The sequence below is a fragment of the Mustela erminea genome, chromosome 9 (genome assembly GCF_009829155.1).
Source record: "Mustela erminea isolate mMusErm1 chromosome 9, mMusErm1.Pri, whole genome shotgun sequence".
Classification (NCBI taxonomy): domain Eukaryota; kingdom Metazoa; phylum Chordata; class Mammalia; order Carnivora; family Mustelidae; genus Mustela; species Mustela erminea.
The window spans coordinates 60,198,115-60,211,408 of NC_045622.1; the positions used below are offsets into that span (position 1 = coordinate 60,198,115).

The 13,294-nt window shown below is 39.5% G+C and overlaps 1 protein-coding gene across 2 annotated transcripts; it reads left to right on the forward strand.

The window, feature by feature from the left end:
* The first annotated feature begins 342 nt into the window (after nt 1-342).
* Nucleotides 343-13,035, forward strand: TRIM22 (tripartite motif containing 22). 2 transcript variants are annotated; one of them, XM_032360381.1, is made up of 8 exons: nt 343-554; nt 4,674-5,145; nt 5,916-6,011; nt 6,654-6,884; nt 9,542-9,564; nt 10,752-10,852; nt 11,142-11,168; nt 11,419-13,035. In XM_032360381.1, exons 2-8 carry the CDS (start codon nt 4,735-4,737, stop codon nt 12,012-12,014), a joined length of 1,485 nt encoding a protein of 494 aa, XP_032216272.1. In that variant the 5' UTR covers nt 343-554; nt 4,674-4,734; the 3' UTR covers nt 12,015-13,035. The 2 variants fall into 2 exon arrangements, with proteins under 2 accessions (XP_032216272.1, XP_032216273.1); XM_032360382.1 differs by lacking the exon at nt 6,654-6,884.
* Nucleotides 13,036-13,294: the final 259 nt, after the last annotated feature.

Sequence of the window (13,294 nt, forward strand, 5' to 3'; positions counted from 1 at the left end):
CTCACTCATCACCTGCTAATAGTAACTATGTCTGCCCATATTTACAGAGCTTTATGACTGATTATCTTTCCCGTTGCAGTCTGCATTGCAAGAGTTCAGGGGCCAAGCCTTTCCAGATGATTATTTTATCTTTCCTGGCTTGACTGGGGCTTGAATATAGCATAAGCTCAACAAATAATTATAGGATTGAACTGAAATGCTGAGTATTCAGGCTGTATCATTTTACTTCTCATTGTTTTCTTACTCAAATATTCATGCTGGAGTAAGCTGGGGTAGGAGTAAGAATGTAGTGACTGGGTGCCTGGCTGGTGCAGGTCCTAGAACACACCCTTTCCTGACACCCTTGTGGTGTCTTCTCGCTGCTATTTTTTAAGTTTCCATTCTGCTTCCTTTCTTTCATTTCCCCTTCTCAGATTTTAAGTTTCATTTCTACCCAGTTCCTAAACAGAAACTTCCTTGTTTTCAGTTATCAGTTTTCTGGCTTGGTAAGTCAATCTTGCCCATACCTGCTTCTGATCTCCACGGAGCAAAGACTTCTCCACTTCAGCCTAAAGGTCTGTGGGGCAGTTTGTGAAGGCAAAGGGCAGGAAGTTTGGGAGGAACAGAGTGAATGTATTTGGATAAATTTAATTTGTGGTTCTGAAGCTGCTCTTAAAGGAGAGAGACTGCTTGTATGTTTTCTGCAGAAGAGAGATATATTGAGTTTGGGGATGGCATGACAGCTGAAAAAGGAAGACTTAAGAACACTGAGACACTTGTTTGCTTCTTGGAGGGATCATCATTATTTCTTAGGCTGAATTACTCGCATCTTCTTTCTATTCTGAGGTTTTGACTTTTCTACCTTGCTAAGGTGAGCCAGAGTAACTTTTTTTTTCAGAAATAGAAAAATCTTTTTTTCTTTTCCTCCAGTGAAGTGTGTGAGATGGGGCCCTGTTTTCCCTTTTCATAAAAGCCCAAGCTCCGGGGCACCAGGGTGGCTCAGTGGGTTAAAGCCTCTGCCTTAGGCTCAGGTCATGATCTCAGCATCCTGGAATTGAGCCCTGCATCGGGCTCTCTGCTCAACAGGGAGCCTGCTTCCCCATCTCTCTCTCTGCCTGCCTCTATGTCTACTTGCGATCTCCCTCTCTGTCAAATAAATAAATAAAATCTTAAAAAAAAAAAAAAAAAAAGCCCAAGCTCCTTGAGAGAGCCAGTAGAGACAAGAGTCCTTATCTGGACTTGTGGGAGGGAAAGGAATCTTAGGGCCTGTGCCAAGGAGAAGACACTCTTGTAACTCCTCCTATTACTCTTCTTGTCCTGATAATTTCTGAAAAGTTGTCCAGAACTTTCCTGATAAATCACCACTTTTGGTTAGCCTGATGAGAGAGGCTGGATGATCAGACTGATGTCCACCTCTCCAGCTCCCACACAATCACTTGTCTCTCTGGGGCTCCAGATACAGGGAATTTGTTCTCTTCTGAGTGAACATAGCTTACTCTCACCTCAGCAGCACCCGACGACACTCTGATGTCCACTCCTGATTTAGAACTTGTCCTCCATCATCTTAGATATACTTTTCCATTGCTAAACTCCTTACTTTTCCATTGCTAAACTCCTCACTCCATTTTCTCTGCACAGAGCTAAGGAAAGGAGTCGGTAATTTCTCAGAAAGGACTCCATCTTAATCTTACCTCTGAACACCTTGTATCATATCTCTGTGTTACATAATATTTTGATGTGTACTTTCCTTTCTTCTCCCTTTTCAAAAGTCATTGGTCTGTCTCTTATGTCTAGACAAGTTTCATATCTGGTGCATATTAATTGTTTACTCAGGGGACTAGTACAGTGTCCAATGGATGGGAGAAAATGGGCTTTAAATTTTTTAAAACACTTTTGATTAAATTCACAAGAGCAAAAGCATATAACTGTGATGAAAAAAAATTGTATTAACACCTACTGAACAGTCAGTAAATATTAAGCATCTATAAAGGATTATAATCTGGGTGAGTGGAGAGAAAGTAAAATAAAAGAATGATGCAGTATAAGAAAAGACAAAAATAAAGAAATAATAGCATTAAAAAAGGAAAAAGACCCATCACAGGGCTTAGTATTTATGGTGTACCCTGGTAAAGTGCTTTGTAGTTTTTTTTTTTTTAACTATTATTATGTTTGTTTAGCCAACATACAGTACATCATGAATATTTGATTCAGTGATTCACTAGTCACAGGTAACACCTGTGCAGGCTTTGCAATTTAAAATAGTTTTCAGGCTAGGTCTCAGTGTGGGAAGGTGATTTTCAGCTGAGTTTTCAAGGAATTGATGGATTTAAGATGGATTTTTTCCCCCCGTAGTGATCAAGGAACGCATAAGGCAGCCAGTGTGGGTGTGGAAGGAGTAGGAGCTGGGCTGAGGGGATGACGCAACAGAGGGAATGTATAATGTGGACCTAAGCTGACCATGATAAAGAGTGACTCAAATTGAACGACATGTATTTGACTGGAGAAATAGTAAGATTAATGGATGCTTAAAAAAAAAAAAAAAATCATTCTTGCTGGTGGTGTGAACAGTGATGAGAGCAGATTGTATGAGATGAATGACAGTATCAGGGAAACTGGTGGGGGACCGTTTCCTGGAATTCAGGTAAAAGACTCAGGTGGATGAGATCTAATTTGAGACAGACAAGGATGAGCCTACCATACCTTATGAACTCTAAAAGAATGATCTGTAGGTCATTTGATTCTATTTCTACATTTGAAGAAAGGGAGTACTCTTATTTCTCAAGGATTTTTATATAAGGGATAAATAGGTCTAAGTGATTTGTAAATTGCAACTGATTATAAAATTGTTAGTGATGAAATTACCTCCTGATTGTGGCCCTTGCTGTGTCTGTAGGTGTCTCTGGGGATTGAATTTGAGGACATGGAAAGGCTCTGGGTGGAACAGGTGAATTGGGAGATAAATTCTTCTGGACCATTAGAGAACTGCTAATAGATAGAAAGAAAAGATGAAAAGCTGATGAGAAAGGTCTAAGCATGTACAGAGGGATAAGGAGATTCTAACTTTATATATTCATGACACTGTGTTCCTGTGTATGATGCACTGTTCTAGGTATTGAGGCTCCGTCAGTGCACAAAACCATGCCTGATGTATGCATGGATTGCTTTTTAGGAGGAAGAGGCAGACATTTAAAGATGCTATGTATTACATAGCAAAAATAAGAGAAATATAGCAAATGTACCGCAAGCAATAGTATCAGCAGTTTTGCTATAGAGAAGTCAAAGCAGGTCCTGATAAGAGGGCTGAAGAAGAGATTGATGAAACAAAAGAGTGAGTCATGCTGAGATGGGAGAGCGGTGGAAAGAAAGGCAGGTTAGATGAAGCTCAATAGCAGTATCCTAGGTGAAAGAATTCAGTCTCAAAAGATCACATTATAATTCTACTTATGCAAATTGACCAGAAAAGGCAAATCTATAAAAACATATGATCAATGGTTCCCCAAGGCTCAGGTTCAGAATGGGGATGACCGCTAATGGCATTCAGTTGGTTTTCAAGTGAAAACCATGTTTCAGAACATGGAAATGTTCTGAAATTGGACTGTGGGGAAAGTTATACAGTTCCCTAAGTTTGCTAGAATCATTGTATTGTACCCTTAAAATGAACGCATTTGATATAAACATAACTTGATAAAGTTGTTTTTATTTTTGGTTTTTTTTTGGTTGGTGAATTAACATTTAAAAAAATTTAATTTTTTAATAAACATATAATGTATTATTAACCCCAGGGGTATAGGCCTATGAATCACCAGGTTTACACAGTTCACAGTACTCACATAGCACATACCTTCCCCAATGTCCATAAACCGCCCCCACCCCCCACAACCCTCAGTTTGTTTTGTGAGATTAGGAGTCTCTTATGTTTTGTCTCCTTCCCGATCCCATCTTGTTTCATTTATTACCTTCCTACCCGCCAAACTCCCCACGTTGCTTCTCTACTTCCTCATATCAGGGAGATCATATTATAATTATCTTTCTCCGATTGACAATAAAGTTGTTTTTAAAAGGTGAGTCATGCCAAACCGTAAGAGACTCAACCTCACAAAGCAAACTGAGGATTGCAGGGGGGTGGGAGGGTAGGGATAGGGTGGCTGGGTTATGGACATTGGAGAGAGTATGGGCTATTCTGAGTGCTGTGAAATGTGTAAGCCTGATGATTCACAGACCCCTGGGGCAAATAATACATTATATGTTAATTAAAAAAAAAAAAGGTGAATCATGCAAATATCAGGGGTAGGATCACCCACACAGGAGAAGAACAGTGCAAAAACCCAGGGGCCATAGTGGGTTTAGTATATTTAGCAGAGAGGATGTGTTTGGGGTGGGGAAAAAAAGACAGAAAAAAATTGATGGGTTACACAAGATTCTTGGTAGGAAGGGCTTCAATACCAGGAGGAGAAGAGAAACTAGCAAGCTTGCCCTGGTGGGGTGAAATTTGTCATGAAACATTAAATGAGAGGAAAGTATTTGCAATTATTACTAAGAGCCCTTTTCATTCTGATACTGACCTATTCCTCTTGTTTGTTTTCTTTCCTTTATTGTATATTAATGTTTTGCCCATTCGGAATCTCTACATAATCAGTATCCTTTCTATTTCTGCCTTTCTTATCATGCTGCTTTCAACATTCTCTGCCCTGCAGGAGTCTGTGAGCAAGACAGGACTCCACGGTCAGGACAAGAAGAAAGGAGGGGAGCACTGCAATGAATTTTCCAGCACAGATGAACATACAGATGGAAGTGACCTGCCCCATCTGCCTGGATCTTCTGACAATGCCCCTGAGTCTGGACTGTGGCCACAGCTTCTGCCAAGCTTGCATCACTGCAAAGAGTCAGGATTCAGGGGTCCACCAAGGAGGGGAAAGCAACTGCCCGGTGTGCCAGTGCAAATACCAGTTTTGGAATCTCCGACCTAATCAGCCCCTGGCCAACATAGTGAAGAAAGTCAAAGAGAACATGAGCCCATGGCAGAAAAAGCTCTGTGAGCACCATGGAGAAAAACTCCTGATCTTCTGTAAGGAGGATGGGAAATTCATTTGCCAGCACTGTGCCCAGTCTCTGGAGCACAGTGGTCATCAAATATTCTTCATGGAGAAGGTGGCCAAGGACTATCAGGTAGGCCCAAAGGAGAAAGTAGATGTGGCAGAAAATTACCTCAAGTGAATCCTTCACTTTTTAAAATTATTTTCTTCCCTTTGTCATCGTAGAACTGAGCTCTGCGATCTCTTTCCATATCCTTGTTTAGCTTCTGAGATTTAAAGGAAATTTTTGTGCACTCTATTTTTTGATCAGAAATAAGTCTAGGCGGGGCGCCTGGGTGGCTCAGTGGTTTAAGCCGCTGCCTTCGGCTCAGGTCATGATCTCAGGGTCCTGGGATCGGGTCCCGCATCGGGCTCTCTGCTCAGCAGGGAGCCTGCTTCCCTCTCTCTCTCTCTGCCTGCCTCTCCATCTACTTGTAATTTCTCTCTGTCAAATAAAAAAAAAAAAAAAAAAAATAAGTCTAGGCTACAAAGAGAACTTGGATGAATGGAGAAATACTCCCCAAGATGAATCTGATTTCTCCTTTGAGCAGAAGGGTTTCTGGAGAACATGGTTGGTTGGATGAGGGGAACCTGTCAATGAGATGAAAGGACTTTCCTTGCTGCAGGATCAATTCTTCCTCTCAGAAGAGAGAGATTCAGGTTACTCTTGATCAAGGGATGGTTGCTTGCATCATCCAGGGATGCAGAGTATATTAACCTCTTCAGATTTTTGTCTACATCTTAGATTCTAATCACCAGTTTCATTTCTGTAACCTGTTCTCTTCTGAGATGAGTCTGATTTCTTCCCTCTATCCAGGTGTTACAAAAGCTCATAGCTTAACTCTGGTGATTCTTTTCTCACAGGAAAAGCTCCAGGCAGCACTGAAGAAACTGAGGAAGGAGCAGCCGAAAGTGGAGGAGTTGGAAGCTAGCATCAGAGAGGAGAAAGCTTCCTGGAAGGCAGGAAGAGATATTTCCTGAGGGAGTACTGAGACAGAAAACTGGCAGCACCTCAGTCCAGTCACAAGCAGGCCTCTTCCTCTTTGTTACCTCAGATTAATGAGTTTGGGGGCTTCTCAACTGGTCCTGATTTGGCTCCTTTCCTGTTGAGGGTTGGGTACCAGAGAGGATACATATCACAAGTGAAACCAAATATTTGGAGGTGAAGACATGGAGGAAAGCAATGTAAAAATGACTCATGAATCCCATGTCCAGTATCCATCATCATGTCTGAGGCACGAATACTTCCAGAAAACACACCAAGGAAAGCCCTGTGTTCCCTATTTAGGAGCTGTGGGTGGAAAGGGTTCCTAGGCAGTGTGGCATGATTACCCAGGACAGGTGTCTGCAATCCTAGCCTCATCCAGGTGTTGCTTTTTGTCTTGGGGTGGGCCTCGTTAAAGCATACTTTAATATATTCCTTTGGGAGAAACTCAGGAGAAAAGAGTGGGGAAATGGTTTTCTCAGTAGTTGTTCTCTGACTGTTCCCTTCTCTTTGAGAAGTCCCTGAAGAAAATAGTTCTTGTCTTGGCACCCAGGCCCAGATAATGTTAGCTCTTGGCCAGACAGACTGACTGCCTCTTTCTCTTCTCATCCCCAAAGAATCATATGCAGACTGAGAGACAAAGGATTCTGAAAGGGTTTAATGACATGAGAGCAACCCTGGACAGCGAGGAGAAGAGGGTGCTACAAAAGCTGGAGGAAGATGAAGTGAATGTGCTGGATAACTTGGTAGTGGCCAGAGACCAACTGGCCCAGCAGAAGCAGTGCTTAAGGGAGCTCATCTCAGATATTGAACATCAGATATGGCGGTCATCAGTAGACACAGTGCAGGTAAGGCTTGGGTTGGAGCTCCACATGATGAGATTCAGGGTAAACAGAGAGAGAATATTTTCTTCTCTGCTGGGTCCCCAAACTTGCTTCCTCATGGAGACATTCAAGGCTCTTGGGCCCCTCAGTATACCTTCTGTGTCATTTCAAGGGTCATAGGGATAATTCAAAGTATGAATGACAAAGGAAATTGCCATTGTTTGTAATTTATGAAAGGCAGTGCAAAAAATTTGGAGAGAAATTCTTTATAAGCTCCCATTATCTTTCTTCTTGCATTTGTAAGGCATCTCTTCACTAAGTTTAATCAAATACCACAAATCTTTGTTTATGTTTGATTTTCTTGTTGTTGTTGAGTCCAGACTGTGCAAAACCTGTGGTTTTGATTTGCATTTCCAAGTGTAGACCAATAACGTTGAACATCTTTCCATGCGGTTTATTGGAGATTTGTATATCTTCTTTGGAGAAATATCTATTCAAATTCTTTCCCCATTTTTCCAATTGGGTTGTTTGCTTTTTATTGTTGAGTTGTAGAAGTTTGTTGTATGTTCTCTATACTAATACCTTATCAGATATATGATTTGCAAATATCTTATCCCTTTTTGTACATTGTCTCTTCACTGTCTTCCTGGTATCCTTTGATGCACAGAAATTTTTAACTTTGGTGTGGTCCAACTTAATTATTTTTCTTTTATTCCCTGTCCTTTTCTTCCTGTCATATCCAAGAAATCATTACAGATCCAATATTGTGAAGATTTTTCTTTTTCTTTTCTTCAGTGTTATACTTTCAGATCTTAAGTTTAGATCTTTAATTGCTCTTACATCATAATTTATATGTGATATTAGTCATCCATGTTTAATATTATTGTAACTGTTGTATTATATTCAGCCTTTTTAGGGAGAAATAATTTGGTAAAAAGGGAGAGGAGATGACAGTGAAGAAATGGGTTGTATGGGACATCTGTCCAATCTTAATTCAATTAATTCATTTTTTTTTCTTGGTAACAACCTCTTGATTGACCCATTAAGAACCATCCTCATCCTCAGTCCATGGAGTTGGTTAGGGTTTATAAAATCAGTAGCATCAGGCATGTATGTGTCTCTCAATTCAAGGTAAATCAGAATATGAGATTCCCATATGCTTACCAATGATGCAGTACTTATTTTAAGATAGGGACCTGACCCAATTTAGGTCAATGACTTTTATGCCTTAGAATTTTACTATCATGACTAGAAAGAGAAGTTCCCTTTTCCAGCAAGTAATATATCAGATATTATCATTTAAAGCAGGAGATTCAAGTTAACTCCATACAGAGTCTAAAAAGAAAGCCAATATTGCAGGTGGAAAATAGAATTTGAGAAGAAAAGATTCGGATGACAAGATTTTCATTTAAAAACCTAGCTATGACTAAAGTTACACCTGCCCCAGAATTTATTCTTCTTTTCTTTTTTTCCATTTTATTTTATTTTATTTCTTTTTAGTGTTGCAGCATTCATTGTTTATGCATCACACCCAGTGCTCCATGCAATATGATTCTTCTTTCTTTTAACTTTAAACCAGTTTTAGTCATAGACAATAACAAAAAAAAAAAGCCTAATACAGAGAATAAAACTTTATCTGAGGACCTAGAGCCAACTGATGGTCAAGACTTTGTTGGTATAAATGGGTTAGGCTGGAGAGAGGGAAACCAAATATATTGGTACATTTCTGTTCAACAAATTAGGCAAATAACGGCTATGCTGTGAATAAAAAGATGGCTAAAAGATTTTGAGGATATAAGCTGGACTGGCTTAATACAATATTAGAATTCAGAGTAGAATATTATAATTTCTAAAGCAGTGACTGAGTAGACATTGGTATCATTTTGGACAGTGGGATGTAAATAGTTGGGAAATAGTAACCTACATTTTAGACTTCCTAGGGTTCTGGTTCCTGTGGCTTATTTCATGCTTAAAAACTGGAGAGAGTAACTGTCGGCAACATAGAGGACATATATAGAATGAGTAGAGGGAAGCCAGAGAAACATTTGTTTGAAGTTCTTTATTACTTGTACCTGCAGTGAAAGAAAATATACTTTTGGAGAACTATTATTATTAATTTATTATCTTTGACTCTCCAGAGCCTGGAATGATGTCTGGCTAATATGGGTTTCACCTTTATTTCTCTCTAGAATACATAAAATCATGATGAATTAATGAGGTCTCCTCATGAATGTATTTTTTGTAATGTCAAAGTCTCTTATCTACTTGTTAAATGTATCACACCTCCAAGTACTCGAAATCATCTTTCTAACATCCTTACATGAGCCCTTGGGATGGTTGATCTCAGTCTTATCTCTATATTTTGTTCTTCATACTCTGATAATCTATTTATTCACCTCATACCAAGGAGCTTTAGGGGTCTAAGGTGGAGAAAACGTTTTAATTTAGGAGATCTTATAACTCTTGGAGGGTTGTGAGACAAAATACAGGATGCATAATTAAATTTTAATTTCAGATAAATAATAAGTTGTTTTCTTATAGTAGAAGGGTATTCTGGTATCCTAAATATTGCAGGAGGTGTACTTAAACTAAAGTATCTTAAATTAAATTTTAATTAGCCATTTTTATTTTCTAAATATGGCAATCCTATACATGACTCATATTTTCTCTCTTCTCCCCAGGATATGATTAATGTCATGAAAAGGTATGTGTAGGAGACCAGGTATGGTCCTTTTTTTATGTGAAGACAGAATTATAGCCGTGAGAGTTATCTTGGGATCAATCAGAATAATAATAAAAAAAAAAAGTCACCGAGCTGGGGAATTTGGGAATTATATCATTACAAATTTTTGATCACGGATGAAGATTTTCAGTGGAATTGGGGTGGTGGGAGGTCACAGAGCTAGGGCCAATGAGATCATGATTTCACTCATTCTGGTCAAACCTGTCTCTGCTGCAGTTTGTTTCCATATTTCATGGGTGCCTATCTTATTTCAGAGAAGACCCTATCCTCCCTCTGTCAAGCCCCCAAATTTTCCACAAGGACAGCTCCTCTGCATTTATTTTCTTCCTGATATTAGAAGAAACAAGGTCTTTCTAGTGGTTTTATTTGCACTTCCAAAAAAAAAGTCTCTAGTCTTGGGGAACAGTGGCTTCATCCTAATGCCAATAATTAATCTCTTCTTGCTTACATACATTAACATCTTGTAGAAAATACATTTTTCTGTCTAATGTTGCCTACCCACTTGGTGACATCAAGGTCTTCCTAAACACATGAAATTCAGATGGTTGTCATATCTTCTTCTTTTCCAGATGTTTGTAATTTTCCCCAGAGAATATAACCTTAAATATTATTTATTATCTGGACATCTGTACTGGGATAAAAGGCTTTGGAGACCCTTCACACTTTTAATACAGGAGCTCCATACTTGATAACCTAAATCCTTCTGTAGCCAAGCTCTGGAGCTTCTTACTGATCACATGTCTGGGAACTCACATCTCTGGCCTGTCCCTGGTAGAACCACTACATGGCAATGACTTCTTCATATATCAAATAATTTTTTTAGGAGTATCAATACCTCATAAAGGCACCATTATTTCATCTAGCTTTATTATGAAAAGACAGAGTATGTGGTTAATTTTTCCATTTTAGGAGGAAGAACATGAGTTTCTTTGAGGTGAAGACCCTCTGAAGATCACACAGAGGGTAAATGGAAAGGTAGACATGAGCATATTCCCTCTGGGTGCAGCATCTGGGATCTCCCCAAACCCCCTTCCCCGGATCTCCAGTGGAAGAGATTCAAGTGCATCAGTGGAGCAAAAAGTGAGGGAATCGGTCTTGCTGAGATTTAAGGTCAGCAGTATGGGGTGATCAATTTTTGTCTTCTCTAGGAGTGAGAGGTGGACCTTGAAGAAGCCAAATATTGTTCCCAAGAAACTGAAGAGTACATTCCGAATTCCAGATCTGAGTGGGATGCTGCAAGTGTTTAAAGGTAAGGGGAATCAGAGGAAGATTGTAGGTGTGGAATTCTTGTAGTATCAAGCAAAATAAGGCACAATAAGGGGGAGGATGTTTTTAGATGAGAGAAGATGGAGGCCTGAGAAGGAGAGCTAGATCTCTTATGCTGAAAGACCTAAGGGGGAATGGGCAAGGTGTCTGGTTCATTTACCAGTTCATAGCATCACAGAACTCCCCTCCCTACCCTCATCCTAGTGAGAAGATAGGTATCAGTGTTTACTCCTTTGTTTCTAAGAACATCATTGAAACTTTTGTCATTTCAGAGCTGACAGAGGTCCAACGCTACTGGGGTAAGAAGGAGTTACAGGTTCTTCAAATCACCATATTATGATCCCTTTTTAGACATTGTGGGTACTATGAGGTCCTGTGGTCTTAGCCTCATGTATTCCTCCCCAAACATACGACAGTTCGTAAGTGTTTTACTCATCTCTGACCCACCACATAAGTTCCCCCCAGTCCATTCCTTACATCCTACCTCACAATGTCACAAGACACACCTACTCCATATCCATCACCTGACCCTCTCATTTTTTCTTACAGTGGACGTGTTGCTGAAGCCAGTCAATGCTATTTCGAATATTGCCATTTCTGCTGATAAAAGACAAATGACAACTGTGCACAACTTCTCTCTTAAAAATGTATTTATAGGTGATTTCTCGGCTTTTGATGTCTTGGGCTACCAACATTTTTCCTCAGGGAAGTATTACTGGGAAGTAGATGTGTCTGAAAAGATTGCCTGGATCCTTGGGGTGTACAGTAAAGCAAGAAACCTCAAGAGAAAAGAGAGCTCTGGGTTTGTTTTTGATCCAAATGTAAATCGTCCAGATGTTTACTCCAGATACAAACCTCAGTTTGGCTACTGGGTTATTGGTTTACAGAATGAATCTGAGTATAAGGTCTTTGAGGAGTCTTCCACGTCTGATCCCAGGATCTTGACTCTTTTCATACCTGTTCCTCCCTGTCGTATTGGGGTTTTCCTTGACTATGAAGCACGTATTGTCTCATTTTTCAATGTCACAAACCATGGGTCACTCATCTACAGGTTTTCTAATTGTCAGTTTTCTCATACTGCTTATCCATATTTTAATCCTTGGAATTGTCAACGCCCCATCACCTTGTGCCCACCGAGTTCCTAAACTTTCTCAATCCCTCACCCACTTCTGTGTAGCACCCCTTCTCCTGGGGTTCATCTACAACTGAGCTCATCTGCACCATTCTGAACATGTCTTCCTTCTTTTCTCCATCTTTCATTTTAGAATGTTTTTGAGATAGTCTGCTAGGACTGCTGTCACAAAATACCGCAGAATGGGAGGCTCAAACAACAGAAATTTCTTGTCTCACAGTTCTGGAGGCTGGAAGTCTAAGACCAAGGTGTCAGCAGAGTTGGTTTTTTCTGAGGGCTGTGAGGGAAGAGTATATTCCTCACCTTGTAGACGCCTATCTTCTCATCTTCCCAATGTGTATTTTTATGTTCCCAAATCTCTCTTTTTCTAAGGACACCAGTCAGATTGGAAAAGGACCCACCCTAATTACATCATTTTAATTTAGTCACCCTGTAAAGAACCTATTTCCAAAAAGTCACATTCTCAAGTATTGGGGGTTAGGATTGTAACACAGGAATTTGGGTGGAACACAAGTCAACTTAACAGTCTTTTATACATCCCTACCATGCAGTGAAAGCTTGAGGTTTTCCTTCCTAATATTTTGTCTTCATTAGGGGAGAATGCTTTCTTTTTCCTTATTAGTTTTTGCTTAGTATTAGGAGAGAATGTTTACTTGCAAAGGGAACACATCTAATCCCTTTTATAGAAAGAGCAGTATTGCTGTACCTCCTTGGACATCTCCTATCCACATTCCTTCTGTTTAAGGGAATTAACAAAGGAAAAATTATAAATTCTATCAAAGTGCATGGGACATAGAAGAGTGCATAGGAATCTGTCAGTAGGTAATGAATCCTTCAGAGTGTGTTGCTTTACCAATAACACCCCTTTATGTATCACAGAGTTAAAGCAGAAGTGCATAAGTAAAATATATAGTAAGAGTAGATTTTTGGTACTCAGAGTTTCTAAGGTCAAATCTTGTCTCTTTACTTATAAGTTGTGTAATTTTGAACAAGTCTCTTAGCACCTCTTGGTCTCATTTTCCTAAAAAAAAAAATTCATGTTAAAGATTGTACCTATTTCGTAGAGTCACATTGAGAAATCAAATTTTATAAGAGGTGAAGCACTTACCTAAGAGTCTTATATGTAAGAATAAATATCTGTTATTGCTGGAAAAATATAAGCTGTATTGATGAGGATTTTTTTGGGGGGGGGGTTTGGGTTTGGTCTTGCTTTAATAAATGATAATTGACTCTATTGAAGTCTCATTTGTCAGGTCCCCAAATCCCATGCAGACAGTATGAGTTTTCATGATG

Coding starts and splice junctions, on each gene's coding strand:
- TRIM22 (XM_032360381.1), top strand. CDS start 4,735: ATGAATTTTCCAGCACAGATGAACATACAGATGGAAGTGACCTGCCCC. Junction 9,565..10,751: donor ATGATTAATGTCATGAAAAG/GTATGTGTAGGA, acceptor TGTCTTCTCTAG/GAGTGAGAGGTGGACCTTGA. Junction 10,853..11,141: donor GATGCTGCAAGTGTTTAAAG/GTAAGGGGAATC, acceptor TTGTCATTTCAG/AGCTGACAGAGGTCCAACGC.